A 12,855-nucleotide genomic window follows, 5' to 3' on the forward strand; every position below is an offset into this window, starting at 1 on the left:
CAAAGAAAATTCAATGCAGACAGGATCTCAAATAACCACTGGTTTAATGTGAACGCAGGTTACTGCCATTATTCTCACTGTACACGACTGACAGTCTGTGGGTCACGGATACCGGCTTCACTGCACACGTAACACTCTGGCATGCTGAAAAAATGGCCAAAATAATAGACTTAAAAGCCACCTGACATGAGCTGATTATGTGATTGGCCAAATCAAATGGAAACAGCTTACATTATTCGTCCGTGACAGGGAATATGATTTTGAACGGGGGAGCTGACAGTTTATCACTATAATAACGGACTCTAGCTTGCTATCTGTTGTTGTTATTGGGATTCTGAACAAAATTAACCGAGTAGGATCCTGTGGTATCTTGGTTGACCTGGAAGTTGGAGGTGGAGAGACCAAAGGGTCGTAAAATCATGTTGCCCAAGTCTTTCAGCTTACCTGAGAAGACAAAGCGAAAACAAATTATAAATATGACCTGCCAATAAAAAAAAAAGCTCATTTTATTGATCTTCAATATATATACACACACACTTCAGTTCAAAAGTTCAAATAGAAGTCTCTTGGGCTCAACAAAGGCTGCACTTATTTGAACAACACTCACTTTTTTCTCAAATCTTTGCTAAATAAAGGTATTCATTTCTTTCCAGAGAAATCGCACTGACCCAAACTTCTGAACGATAGATAGAAAAAAAGAACATTTGCTTTTAACATAAATACAGAATTAACTTTTGTTTGACCCTCCCTTTGAAACAACCCTTTAAAATTGAAATGTAAAGCACATATTGATTGGATTCATTTGATTGGATTTGCAAGCGTTTAAATGCATTAATATAAGCTAGGCTTCAAATGCAACTCTGAATTGCAACATGTAACAGGGTCCCACTGCTCCAACTCTAGGTTAAATACTCTAAAGTGATTATGGAGAGTCTCTGTGACTGGGACTGCAGTGAGATCAATATAAAGTGTTAAACAGAAACACCCTTCACACTGTGAGCTGCAGTAAGTTCAGCCTGACAGCAACACTGGAAATCTGATCTTTAGAGGAAACAGTGTGAGTGTTTGCAACATTTATTAATACCTTAAAACAGACAGTAGCAGCACGTGCTCTGAGAAAGCATAGCAAAAATAACAAGAAACATTTAACCAGTAATGGAAACAAGAAAAAATTACAGACATCCATGTTACACTAGTTATCATATTGCTTTTCCTATCTACTAGAGAAACATACAGATGTTATTTTTTAAATTAGAGATCAGACGATGTTTTATGATTGATAAAATCAGTACTAAATTATTAACATTACACAAAATTTGTATTAGAAGTATTGATAATAATAATAATATTATCATCATCATGGTGTAAATTGACAAAATAGAATAAAAGACATTTTTTAATCTTTCTCTAGTAATTGCTTTTCATTTTCATTGCCTCCGCTGTTGCGCTCTATTCTCATACTAAAATGTGACCCTGCACCACAAAACCAGTCACATGAGTCAACTTTTTTTGAGATGTATACTAATTATAATAATATATACTAATTATTATTATAATAATGGTAATAATAATAAATGTAAATTATGACAAAAGTGGAATACATTTATCCATCCCTCCAGTAATTGACTGTGCTGTTGTTTTATACTGTTCTATACAGCCAATTTATGGTCACAAGTCTTTGTCTCAATGCAGTGCAATTTATGGTCAAGTGAAAATATGTATAAAAAAATTTCAGGAAGACTGCATTAGAGATTTCATACATGATATATGCAACACGGTTTTTATTTTCAAGCCAAGGTTCTTTGGTTTATAAGGACTCTTTGAAATATACTAATTAATGTAGTTGACTAGAACTTTCTAATCGCAATAGCTTTAATAGAAAGTGTTTCTTTTTTTCCAGACAACCTTCGAAATGAATAGTGATGTGATAGTGACTGATGACATCCCTTTGAATATCCCCAATTCTGTAGCCTTATGTGTGTTTCCAAATTACAGTACAGTCACATTACTTTTTACGGATTTTATATATTACATTTGCTGAAGAAGTATTCAGCTCAGGACACAAAAGAGGAGGACATTGTGCATTTTGATTAAAATTCATGTGTTGAATATCTGTATCCTGCAAACAATATGCTAAGATCAACCATATAATCAAGAGTCAATGATGGTCAGTACATAAAGTTTAGGGCATTAGCACTTAGTTTATATTTTAAAAGCTCATTATTATGGTTTATTATTTCTGCTCAGACTAATCAACTATTGGCTTAAATGAACGACTAACAGTCGACTAGGAAAATTAGCCCTAAATTTAAAAAAAGAATGGACCATAAAAAATGCATTTTATTTTTTATTTACCGTAGTACTGCCATAAATAAACTAATCTCGCACCTCGTCATGGTGTTTCTGACCTTAGACAGACAAAAATATTAAATACAAAAAAGAAAAATGCAATCTTACTCATCATCTCTTCTTTCAGCTTCTCGTTGCGCTCTTCAATTTGCCGTGGCAATCGCTAAAAGAGAAATAGAAATTTAGAGACAATAAATGTTTTTCATTTATTTTTATTTATTCATCCTCGTGTTGTTACAAACCTGTATAATTTCTGTCTTACATTCTACAAAAACAACTTAATTTGAGGCTGTTATCCCTCAATGACTTTTTATTTTTAAGAATTTAAGATCATGCCATTTTAAAATGAATCAAACAATTGTGATTTTCAATTGACTCTGTAACACATACATTAGATGATAAATATATTGAAGCCTAACTGTGCGTTCACACCGCCGCCGGAGAGAGCGTCAAAATGGCCGGAAGTCATTCATTTTCAATGAGAGCCGGCGGCGCGGCTCGTCTTGGACGGTGAGAGCGGCGAGGAGAGTTCAAGTCAGATCAACTTTATGGTAATGAGCTATGACGCGGTTCGGCAGCAACCAATCGGAATGTAGAAGTCCTCCACTTGAGAGGAGTCCAGAGAAGAGCTTGTTTAAAGCTGGTGATCCTTGTTGTTTTACTAATTATAGACCATTTCTATTTTGCCATGTTTCTCTAAAATATTAGAAAAAAATCATACATAAAAGGATAATTTCTCATTTAGATTCCTATATGATTCTTTATAACCACCAGTATGGCTTTGGAAAAAATCATTCAACTTATATGGCTTTACTTCATCTTATTGATAAGGTTATTTCTGCACTTGAAAATAATGAGTTTACCTGTAGTATATTTTTGGATTTTTCAAAAGCATTTGATACAATAAATCACAATATCCTCCTTGCTAAATTATACAAATATGGTTTTCAAGATATCACCTATAAATGGTTATCAAGTTATGTTTCAAATAGAGCACAGTTTGTTTCTTTTAAGGGTTATTTTTCCAATAAAGCTAAACTAAAATGTGGGGTCCCACAGGGGTCTATTCTTGGACCACTGTTGTACCTCATTTATATAAATGATATGTTTAGTGTTTCGGATGTGCTTTCCCCCATCATGTTTGCGGATGATACAACCCTTGTTCTTTCACATTCACATTTTAGTATGTTAATGAGCAATGCAAATGTTGGCTTAGTTGCTTACACTGCTTGGTCCACGTTAAATAAATTATCTTTAAATATTAAGAAATGTTATTTTGTTATTTTCAGTGGCAAAAAAACATACAACAAAGAACTAGCGCAAATTAGAATTGGGCCTGCTGAGATGCTTCAGTTAACAACAACAACATTTTTAGGAGTTATTATTGATGAAGGTTTGAGTTGGAGAGGACACATAGACTATGTTTGTGGCAAAATTAACAAGTCAATTGGTATAATAAGGAGGATTAGCCATCTTGTAACTCCAAAATGTCTCCGTACCCTATATTACAGTTTAATTTATCCGTATGTGTCATATTCTAACATGGTGTGGGGGAGCACATTTCCTACAAAGCTACATAAAATTTTAATTCTCCAGAAACGGTTTGTCAGGATAGCGGCTCGTTCAGGTTCCCACACATCCTCAGCTATGTTATTTAAGAAACTGCAGATTTTTTCAATTTTTGACATTAACACCTTCCAAATATGTGTTTTCATGTACAGTATAAATTATTTTCATCGGAAGGAAAGATTCCTGGTCAGTTCACGTTATATTTTAAAGCTAACTCAGCTGTTCATGCCCTTAATACCAGGCAGGTAATGGATCTCCATCCTCCAAACTTTACCAAATGTAGAGGCCAATTTTCAATAAGATTTAGAGGTACACAGATATGGAATAGATTTTCTCATGTGGCGAGACAATGCACCTCAATATAGAGCTTTAAAAGAGTTTTAAGAGGTCTGCTGATGAACTAGTTTGTGTATTTGGTTGATTCTATATTTTTCATTGTATTTTCATTTTTATCATGACATATATTTTTTTTTCTTTTATTAATGTTTGTATGAGTTGTGATTGCATTCTTTGGATATTTTTTATCTTTCTTTGGTGGAGACTTAGATAAGCCATACTGGCTTTTTGCCTTCTCCGGCACTGTATATGCATCAGTATGTCCTTGGTGTTGTATTTTCTTTTAATTTGTGCAAAAAACAAAAAACAAAAAAAAAAACACAGTCAAGTAAACTTTGGTTTCGACCACATTAGTTCCCAAGCAAAATAGAGGAGAGGTTGATCATGTGAATTTGATAAGGCGGCAACACTGTTTATAGGCAACATTTTCGCGCTAGATGAAGCTTGTGGGAATGCAAATTAGAGCCACATCACACAAATGGCTTTTAATTGGTTAATTTCGTAAGCAAACATGTCACTATAATTGTTAAGTTCTTTCCAACGATCAATTTCTTACTTTTACATTTAAAAGATTTCATGAGATTAAAGGCACAATATGTAACTTTTTTGCTTTAAAAATAGCAAAAATCACTATATCTATGTTATATATTTTTTTTAGTTGTGTACTTGCATTATCCCGACTGTTTCCAGCAACTTTCAAACCAGGAGAAATTTGTAATTTAATTCGAAGACACATCCCGTTTCTTTATTTCCGTTTTGTCGCCGTCAATGGCGTCATATCCGCGTTCTCCCTGGTTTCCGCTCGTACTGCCATAGCAACCAGAGCCCTCGGCGACAGAGGTGGACAACTGTGTAGTTCGCAATGTCTATCTACATGCTGTTGTTGTTTCGTTCAAACATTATGGACCATGGCAAGCAGACTTTGGATATAAAAGGAGGACTAAAACGAGAATCAATATCAGCGCGGTGTTTTCGAGATGCCTAGAGCTCCCATAGACAGTATATAAACGAGAGCTCCACGTCCGAGACTTCGACCGCTCCTACATGTACTTTATTAAACAGGTCAGCACATTTACATAAAACTAATCAATGTTATATAGTTCAACAATGATAAAATGTTAGAATATGATCTGTATGTTATTCTAATGTTGATCTAGCTTACTGCTAGTCTCATACAGACAGACTAACACATACATTTAAACACATTCAAATGCAGTTTAGTGTGATAGTGTAATGTTAGATTAATTTGTCTAATAAACTGACCTGTGAGTAGTAATTCTGCACTCGCGTGTAGTTTGGTAGAATGAAATGTCCATATTCCTTTTATTATCCGTTGGGATCGCGTGTGGAGCTGATAGCTGTCTCTTAGCAATCCCGAACTGCTTTATATCACAGTCATGATAAAAACATCGATGTATTCAGTCATCCATAAACATTATTAGATCGGTCGGTTTGACGTTGTTGACGACAAGATCCATAATTCTTAGCAAATGTTGCGTCATCAAACTACGCCTTTGTTATTGTAAATAGGTTAGCGACCCCTAGCGGCGAAAAAAATCACATACTGTACGTTTAACTTATACCCTACTAGGTCAGTCTACACAAATAACGATCAACATGCTTGTTTGCTTTGCGGCCCGTTTAAATAAAGTTTAAAAATAGATCAAGCATTCGATCTACGTCAGAGCATCAGAGCATCCACGAATCTTTCTACGGCGTCGTTGGCAGGCCACGGCAAAATTCGCTCTCTCCGGCGGCGGTGTGAACGCACAGTAATGAGGATGAGTGTTCCTCAACCAGGAATATATATACATATATATATACACTGTGTGAAGAACACTCAGCACTTAAAACCTCTGGAAGCTTGATATTTAACAAGGTGTGTAAGGGAGTCAAAAGGCCACTGGCATATAACACTCACCATACAGGCCTCTCTAGCTGCAGGGATGCCCGGGTCTTTCTCCAAGACAGTTTTGTAGTCCTCCAGAGCTTCATCAAGCTTTTCTGTCTTCTCGTAGAGTTCTGCTCTCCGCAGAATGGCACGGACATAATTTGGATTCAGTTCTATGGCTGTGGATGACAAATACAACACGCATTGTCTGAAACGTCTTTGTTTCAAATCACATTTCCTCAGGAAAAGGAAATAAAGATACAGCCAGTAAATGTATGTTGTGAGACTTTCTCTAGATACAGAACACAATGTGAACAGGATATTCAGGCTCTCACCTTTAGAGCAGTCACTGATAGCGCTGTCTTTTTTATCCTGTCAGATAAAATTTTAAATAAAGTTAATATGCAAAAATATGAATTTGTAAAAGAACACACACTGGAAGAAAAACAATCAAATTTGAGCACTTAAAGTAGTGATCGTATCAAGATGTTTTTACACTAGACTGGTTCCAAAATAGAGATAAAAAAAAAAAAAAAAACCGATGAGTGTGCATTTGATTATAAGAACATACTTTAAAGTCAGCATGAAACCGAATTTGCCATAGTCTTTTCTTCCCTATTGTGACGTATATCTGAGTGAAATGGCTTCTGGAATAATAAAAAAACCCGAAAAAAACATAGGGCAGGTCTGGGATTTCATCCTCGGGAATTGATTGGATCGTACAAAGTTGGGCGTTGCTAAACTAAATGGGGGAGGGGAGGTTAACGTTTTTGATTGAAGATTATGAGTGCACATGAATTTAAAAAATAATAATGATGTGAACGGATAAATCATTTAATGTAAACAATCCAACATTCTGTAAAAAATTATGATCAATTTTGGTGCTATGTCTATGCAATGCAGTACTGTAAGCAAACACTAAGTGTCCTCAGAGGACATCTCTTTAAACAAACCTTTACACAGACAGTGCACACCTGACCCACTCAACAGAAAATAAAACAGAAATATACATTCTGTATCTGTACAAACAGAACCTGAAATTCACCTGATGCAAGCGTGCGGCAGCTCGATTAGAGAAGAGTATGGATCTCTCTTTACTGTGGCACACAGGACACACACGCAGGGCAGCCGTGTAAGACTCCTCAGCATCTACATGCTCTGGAAACAATCACATGTCAGAAGCTCATCCACAAACACAATATCTTTAATATGCATATGAGGCTTCCTTACAAAACGAGGGATTTTTCAGCCAAAAAATTAAAAATGATAGCATTATTTATTTATTATTTGTATTATTGGTATATTTAAGTAGCTATTTTCATTTTGATCACATAAAACCACCAGAAAAGTGTTATAAAAGTAGACTATAAGACTTGTGCACTATATTCAAGTAATATGATAATGTTGGGAAGGAACACTAAAAGTTAAGTTGTTCACTGATTATAATAATATTGTGCATAATTACTTAGATTTTGGTGTCATTCTATGCATTCAGATTTGACTTGAAACACACTATCGTTCAAAATTTGGGGGTCAGAAAGATTTTTTATTTATTTTTTTAAAAATAAGTATCTTATGTTCATCAAATCTACATTTATTTGATCAATAGAAGAAGCAGAAACAGTAACAGAATGAAATATTATTTTAAATATTATTTTTAAATGCGATTTATTCCTGTGATATCAAAGCTGAATTCTCAGCATCATTTCTCAGCATTATAGTGTCACATGATCCTTCAGAAATCATTCTAATACGCTGATTTTGCTGCTCAAGAAACGTATTATAATCGATGTTCAAATTTCAAACAGTTGTGCTTGTGCTGCTTAATATTTTTGTGAAAACTGGATTTTTTTCTTAATTTTTTTTTAACGTACTGACCTCAAACTGTTAGTAGTGTATAGTGCACAAGTTACAGACTACTTATATGAAGTCTTATGTCTCTGTTTTAATGGAGTCTTTTATGAGAGCTGTGTATGGACTTCAGATATTCTTATTATTTTTGGTGAACTATTCATATGCAAACAGAAGTTAGAGCCACTTCGCAGATTAAAATAGGTGAGAACGGACAGCAAGAAACCGATTTATCTTTGACTGGGATTGTCTTACCTCCACTCTTGAACTGCATGTTGCCCTTCTCCTTCAGCTCTAAACTCTCTTTTCTTCTGCTCTGTAATTAGAATAAGGAAATAATACATATAAATATATCAAAAGACAGTGAGCACATCAATGACAATGAAATATGATACAGGCTGTGAAAAATAATAAGAGGAGAACCTCTTTTTCTTCTTCCGTCAGGTCTTTCTCCAGCTCGCGCAGGTATTCCTCATCATACTCCGTCACCTTGACCTCCTCTTCTTTAAATTCTGAATCTGAGTCACTCTCTCTCTTCTCATCGTTCTCCACAAACCTCTCACATTTCTCCTCTTCGTCGTTGTCTTCCCCAGGATCTCCTGTTAATGAGTCATGTCTTTTTTCAGCCGACCTGTCCTCGCGCTCTTCAGAATCCTCTGATGATGTGTTATCCAAACACATACGGTCATTGTCATCCATGTTTTCTAGGCTCTCAGTTTCGACGCTGTTGTCTTTTTCTGTCCTGGCATCTGACTCCAGTCTATCGCTGCGAGCCGCCTCTGTGCGTTTAACGTCAGTGTGTCCATCTTCTCCGGGTAATTTGTCTTCACAGTCATAGAAACAGTCTTCTTCGTGGTCTGCAGTGGTTTCTCTGGTCTCTGACAGTGTTAAGGTGTTGGCCATGGCGGATGTGAGTGTCTCGGACTCTGTCTCCATCTGGAGTTGTGCTGTCACCACAACCTGAACAGTATTTAAGTGAAGCAAATGTAAATTACCTCAAACCATATTCACCTCCTCCAACACTGCAAAACTATTTACCCATAAAATGATCATACATTAAGCCTATTTGGGGAAAAAAATACAGCATTTCATATAAAGCAAGTATTGAATAAGTCAAAAGTACATACTTCAGCTTATAGTACCATGTACAGCTAAATGTGCTGAAATTTCACAACAGACTTTGAATCGCCGTATTGTCACCAACATATATGGCATGCTTACTTAAGAGCTGGTAAACCTCGTAACATACTTAATTTATAATGGAATGTTTCTTCAGCATTCCAGAAACTTCATTAAATAAAAAACCGCAATCACAAAAACATTCGACAGTGAAGTATAGTAGCTTAGATTAACAGGTTCAGATCAAAATATCAGTCAATACATACTAATAGCACATGTGTTAACAGGACTGATTTCACTTCAGCAGCTCTGCACTCGGCAAATACGAATGCATTATTTTAAGTTTAACCTGCATTTCTATTAATATTTATAAGTATTATGAAAATAAGACCTTTTAAACAGAACATTTTAGATAAAAACAATTACTCAGTACTTCTTCCTCACCTTCTAGAAATGAGCCATAACGTCTCTTCCGGTTAATCGCGCACTGCCTGACGCACGGGTAGAAACGGATTCTGGGATATGTAGTTCTAGTTCGTACATACATATTTATCTAAGAGTGATATTTCAAATCACCAAAAATATAACCGTAAGATATATATCTGAATTGTCTTCATCATTACAAACATTTTCCATAGTGACCAAAATCAATAGTTTCAATGAATGAATGAGTCTAAAGACCATTGTTTGTGATATTTTAATTATAATATACATACCAATAATGTACATATCAGCAAAAACGGGACATCAGGTAAAGTGGGACAGATAATTTTCAGTATTGATTGTGCTTTAAATATCAGGAGACAATTAAATGTGAATGAATAAATAAATAAACAAATACACGTTTGTAATGATTTTATGTTAATAATAAATACACAGTATCAATAATGTATATCAGTAAAATGGGAGATCAGGTAAAGTTGGACAAACAATTTTCAGTATTGATTGTCTTTTAAATATCAGGAGACAATTAAATGTAAACATAAATAAAAACATAAGTAAATACATAAAACGACATAAAGATTATGATTTATTTTATTTTATTAGTATAATAAATATAAAGAATATGTATGCAAAAATGTGACATCAGGTAAAGTGAGACAATAATTTTTACGATTGACTGTCTTTCAAATATCAGGAGACAATTAAATGTAAATATATAATTTGTGCTTCAAAATTATTGGTAACACTTTACAATACGGGTGCACTAATCTGCATTCATTCATGCTTAACTAATGCACAGATAATCATGTGTTAATGTATGACTCATGAAGAACTAAACCATTAATTAACTTGTTGAGGCACATGACTATTAAGTATGCCATTTTGGTGCCATGTAAACCCATAAATTGCATATTACTTAACAAATTAGTTAATAGTCATGTGCCTCAACAAGTAAAGTCATAACATAATGATACATTTGCAAATCATTAGTTCATGATTAATTAAAGCAGACAGCTGGAAGTTGAAGTAAATTGCTTTGACCAACTGTGGTAATTAACACATTAATTTACACTTTTAGTTAATAAAATAAGTTATTAAGGAATTAATGCATTATGACACATTTAATTAATAACAATTCATATATTACTTAATCTATTAATCATTTAGAATCTTTATTAGTTGCTGATGCAGTAATCATTAATTAATGGTTTAGTTCTTCATGAGTCATACATTAACACATGATTATCTGTGCATTAGTTAAGCATGAATTAATGCAGATTAGTGCACCCGTATTGTAAAGTGTTACCAAATTATTATGTTTACATGGCTGAGAATATAAAGCTTTTAACAGTGCTCTAACATCAGTTGAAACTATATGGCTACCATGACAATGTGTTGTAACTATGGGCCGCATTGTTTATTGTATTGAATGGTTAGCATGTAGGGCTAGTTTTTTTTTTTTTTTTTTTTTTTTTTTTTTTTTTGACCCTGAGTGTAACAGTGGTTAAGGCCAGCAGAACATGAATACTAATATGAAGCCAGACAGAGTTTTGGCAGTCTTCCTCTCTCATTTCCGAGTTCTCACTTGGGCAGCTTGATGTGTTGAGGAGCTGAGAGAATGACATGATAGACAGTTCTGGCTCATACTGCAATGTGTCTCTGTCTGGCTCGCATTTGGGCCACCTGGTAGATCCTGGCATGGCAAGAGATCATAAAACCCACCGATAGAAATAAATTGACTTTGAAACTTAACATATAAGCCCATATTTTTAGTGTATGACTTCATGTTTTCCACTTACAACAGTGAAAATAAAAGGACAGAGAAGGACCAAGATAGTAACAGAAGTCTGTGTGACATCCTGGAATGCTCATGCAAGGTCTTGTGATACATGTGATGTGAAATTTAAATATAGAAACAGAGGCGAACGTGACATTCAGGGGAAAATAAGCAACACACACACACAAAAACTTTTCAAATGTCTAGCAGACCATCAAATAAAACATTACAAGCAGCAGCCAGAAGTGTGTAGCCAATAGAAGTGAGTGACAGAAATAAGGAGACAATTTTAAAATGTTAATAGGGAAGTGACGCTGTGTTGCAGTCGCATTAACGAAAGTGTTTTTCCTGTAGATTTGTCTTCATTAACCTTCCTTAATTCCTTAGTGCAAATGAAAGTGCAATATGTTTAAAGGGACAGTTCACCCAAAATGAAAAATCTATCATTAATTACTCACCCTCATGTTGCTCCAAACCTGTAAGACCTTCGTTCATCTTCGGAACACAGATGGAGATATTTTTAATGAAATTTGAGATATTTCTCTCCCTCCATTGACAGTCTACGCAACTACCAGTTTCAAAGGGTAGTTAAAGGGATAGTTCACTTTGAAATTAAATTTTGATATGTTTTAGCTTACGCAGTAAGCAGTAGTTTCAATTTTGCTACGCAGTAGTTTCAATTTTGATATTTGTAGGTCAAACCGTTCTTGTCTGTCAGTCATATAATGCAGGTCTATGGTCACTGTCTCAAAGAGCATGCACAGAGAAGTCCAAATTAAACAATTCCCCATCATAAGTACACACTGATGGCCTTATAAGACACGAAATTAACGGTTTGTGTGAGAAAACGAACAGTATTTATATCGTTTTTACCTCTTGTACACTTTCCGGCGCTTTCGCAGACTAAGCCAGAACGCGCTCACACGTCACACACCAGGAAGCGCAAGCGCCCTCAGATCACTTGGACGTGGTTGTGTAGAGGTAAAAACGATTTAAATACTGTTCGTTTTCTCACACAAACCGTTAATTTCGTGTCTTAGGCCATCAATGTGTACTTACGATGGGGAATTGTTTAATTTGGACTTCTCTGTGCATGCTCTTTGAGACAGTGACCATAGACCTGCATTATATGACTGACAGACAAGAACGGTTTGACCTAAAAATATCAAAATTGAAACTACTGCGGAAACAAAGACACCTACATCTTGGATGCCCTTGAGGTAAGCTAAAACATACCAAAATTTAATTTCAAAGTGAACTATCCCTTTAAGACATAATTAAAGTGATCCATGTGACTCCAGTGGTCAATTTTAGAAAGCGATGCGAGTGCTTTGTTTGCGCAAAAAATATAATTTACCACTTTATTAACAAAATATTAATCTCCAACGCGTGTTCACAAGAGCACCACGGCGTATGCGTGTTGTGCTACGCGAGAGCAGACGTTGTTGCATGAGCACGTGTTGGAGATGAATATTTTGTTAATGAAGTGGTAATTGCATATGGACCATATGTCACTATC

At 35.1% G+C, this 12,855-nt stretch overlaps 1 protein-coding gene across 7 annotated transcripts; it reads right to left on the reverse strand.

The window, feature by feature from the left end:
• Positions 1-27: 27 nt before the first annotated feature.
• Positions 28-9,639, reverse strand: ttc1 (tetratricopeptide repeat domain 1). 7 transcript variants are annotated; one of them, XR_014031999.1, is made up of 9 exons: positions 9,560-9,639; positions 8,420-8,956; positions 8,252-8,312; positions 7,191-7,303; positions 6,481-6,517; positions 6,176-6,324; positions 2,458-2,512; positions 232-444; positions 28-144 (listed from the first exon to the last, which is right to left on the reverse strand). XR_014031999.1 is itself a non-coding variant. In XM_081391531.1 (8 exons), the coding sequence occupies exons 2-8, from the start codon at positions 8,930-8,932 to the stop codon at positions 311-313; spliced, it is 1,062 nt and encodes a 353-aa protein (XP_081247657.1). In that variant the 5' UTR covers positions 8,933-8,956; positions 9,560-9,639; the 3' UTR covers positions 28-310. The 7 variants fall into 7 exon arrangements, 4 of the variants coding, with proteins under 4 accessions (XP_081247657.1, XP_081247659.1, XP_081247658.1 ...); XR_014032000.1 differs by having other exon boundaries at positions 9,542-9,567; XR_014032001.1 differs by having other exon boundaries at positions 9,549-9,560.
• Positions 9,640-12,855: the final 3,216 nt, after the last annotated feature.

This window comes from Scardinius erythrophthalmus (assembly GCF_964197995.2).
Source record: "Scardinius erythrophthalmus genome assembly, chromosome: 17".
Taxonomy (NCBI): domain Eukaryota; kingdom Metazoa; phylum Chordata; class Actinopteri; order Cypriniformes; family Leuciscidae; genus Scardinius; species Scardinius erythrophthalmus.

Excerpts from the sequence above, each read along its gene's own strand:
- ttc1 (XM_081391531.1), bottom strand. The coding sequence starts at position 8,932 with ATGGAGACAGAGTCCGAGACACTCACATCCGCCATGGCCAACACCTTA. Across the intron at positions 7,304-8,251 it reads CATGCAGTTCAAGAGTGGAG|AGCATGTAGATGCTGAGGAG; the intron begins GTAAGACAATCC and ends GATTGTTTCCAG. Across the intron at positions 2,513-6,175 it reads CAGCTAGAGAGGCCTGTATG|CGATTGCCACGGCAAATTGA; the intron begins GTGAGTGTTATA and ends TTTCTCTTTTAG.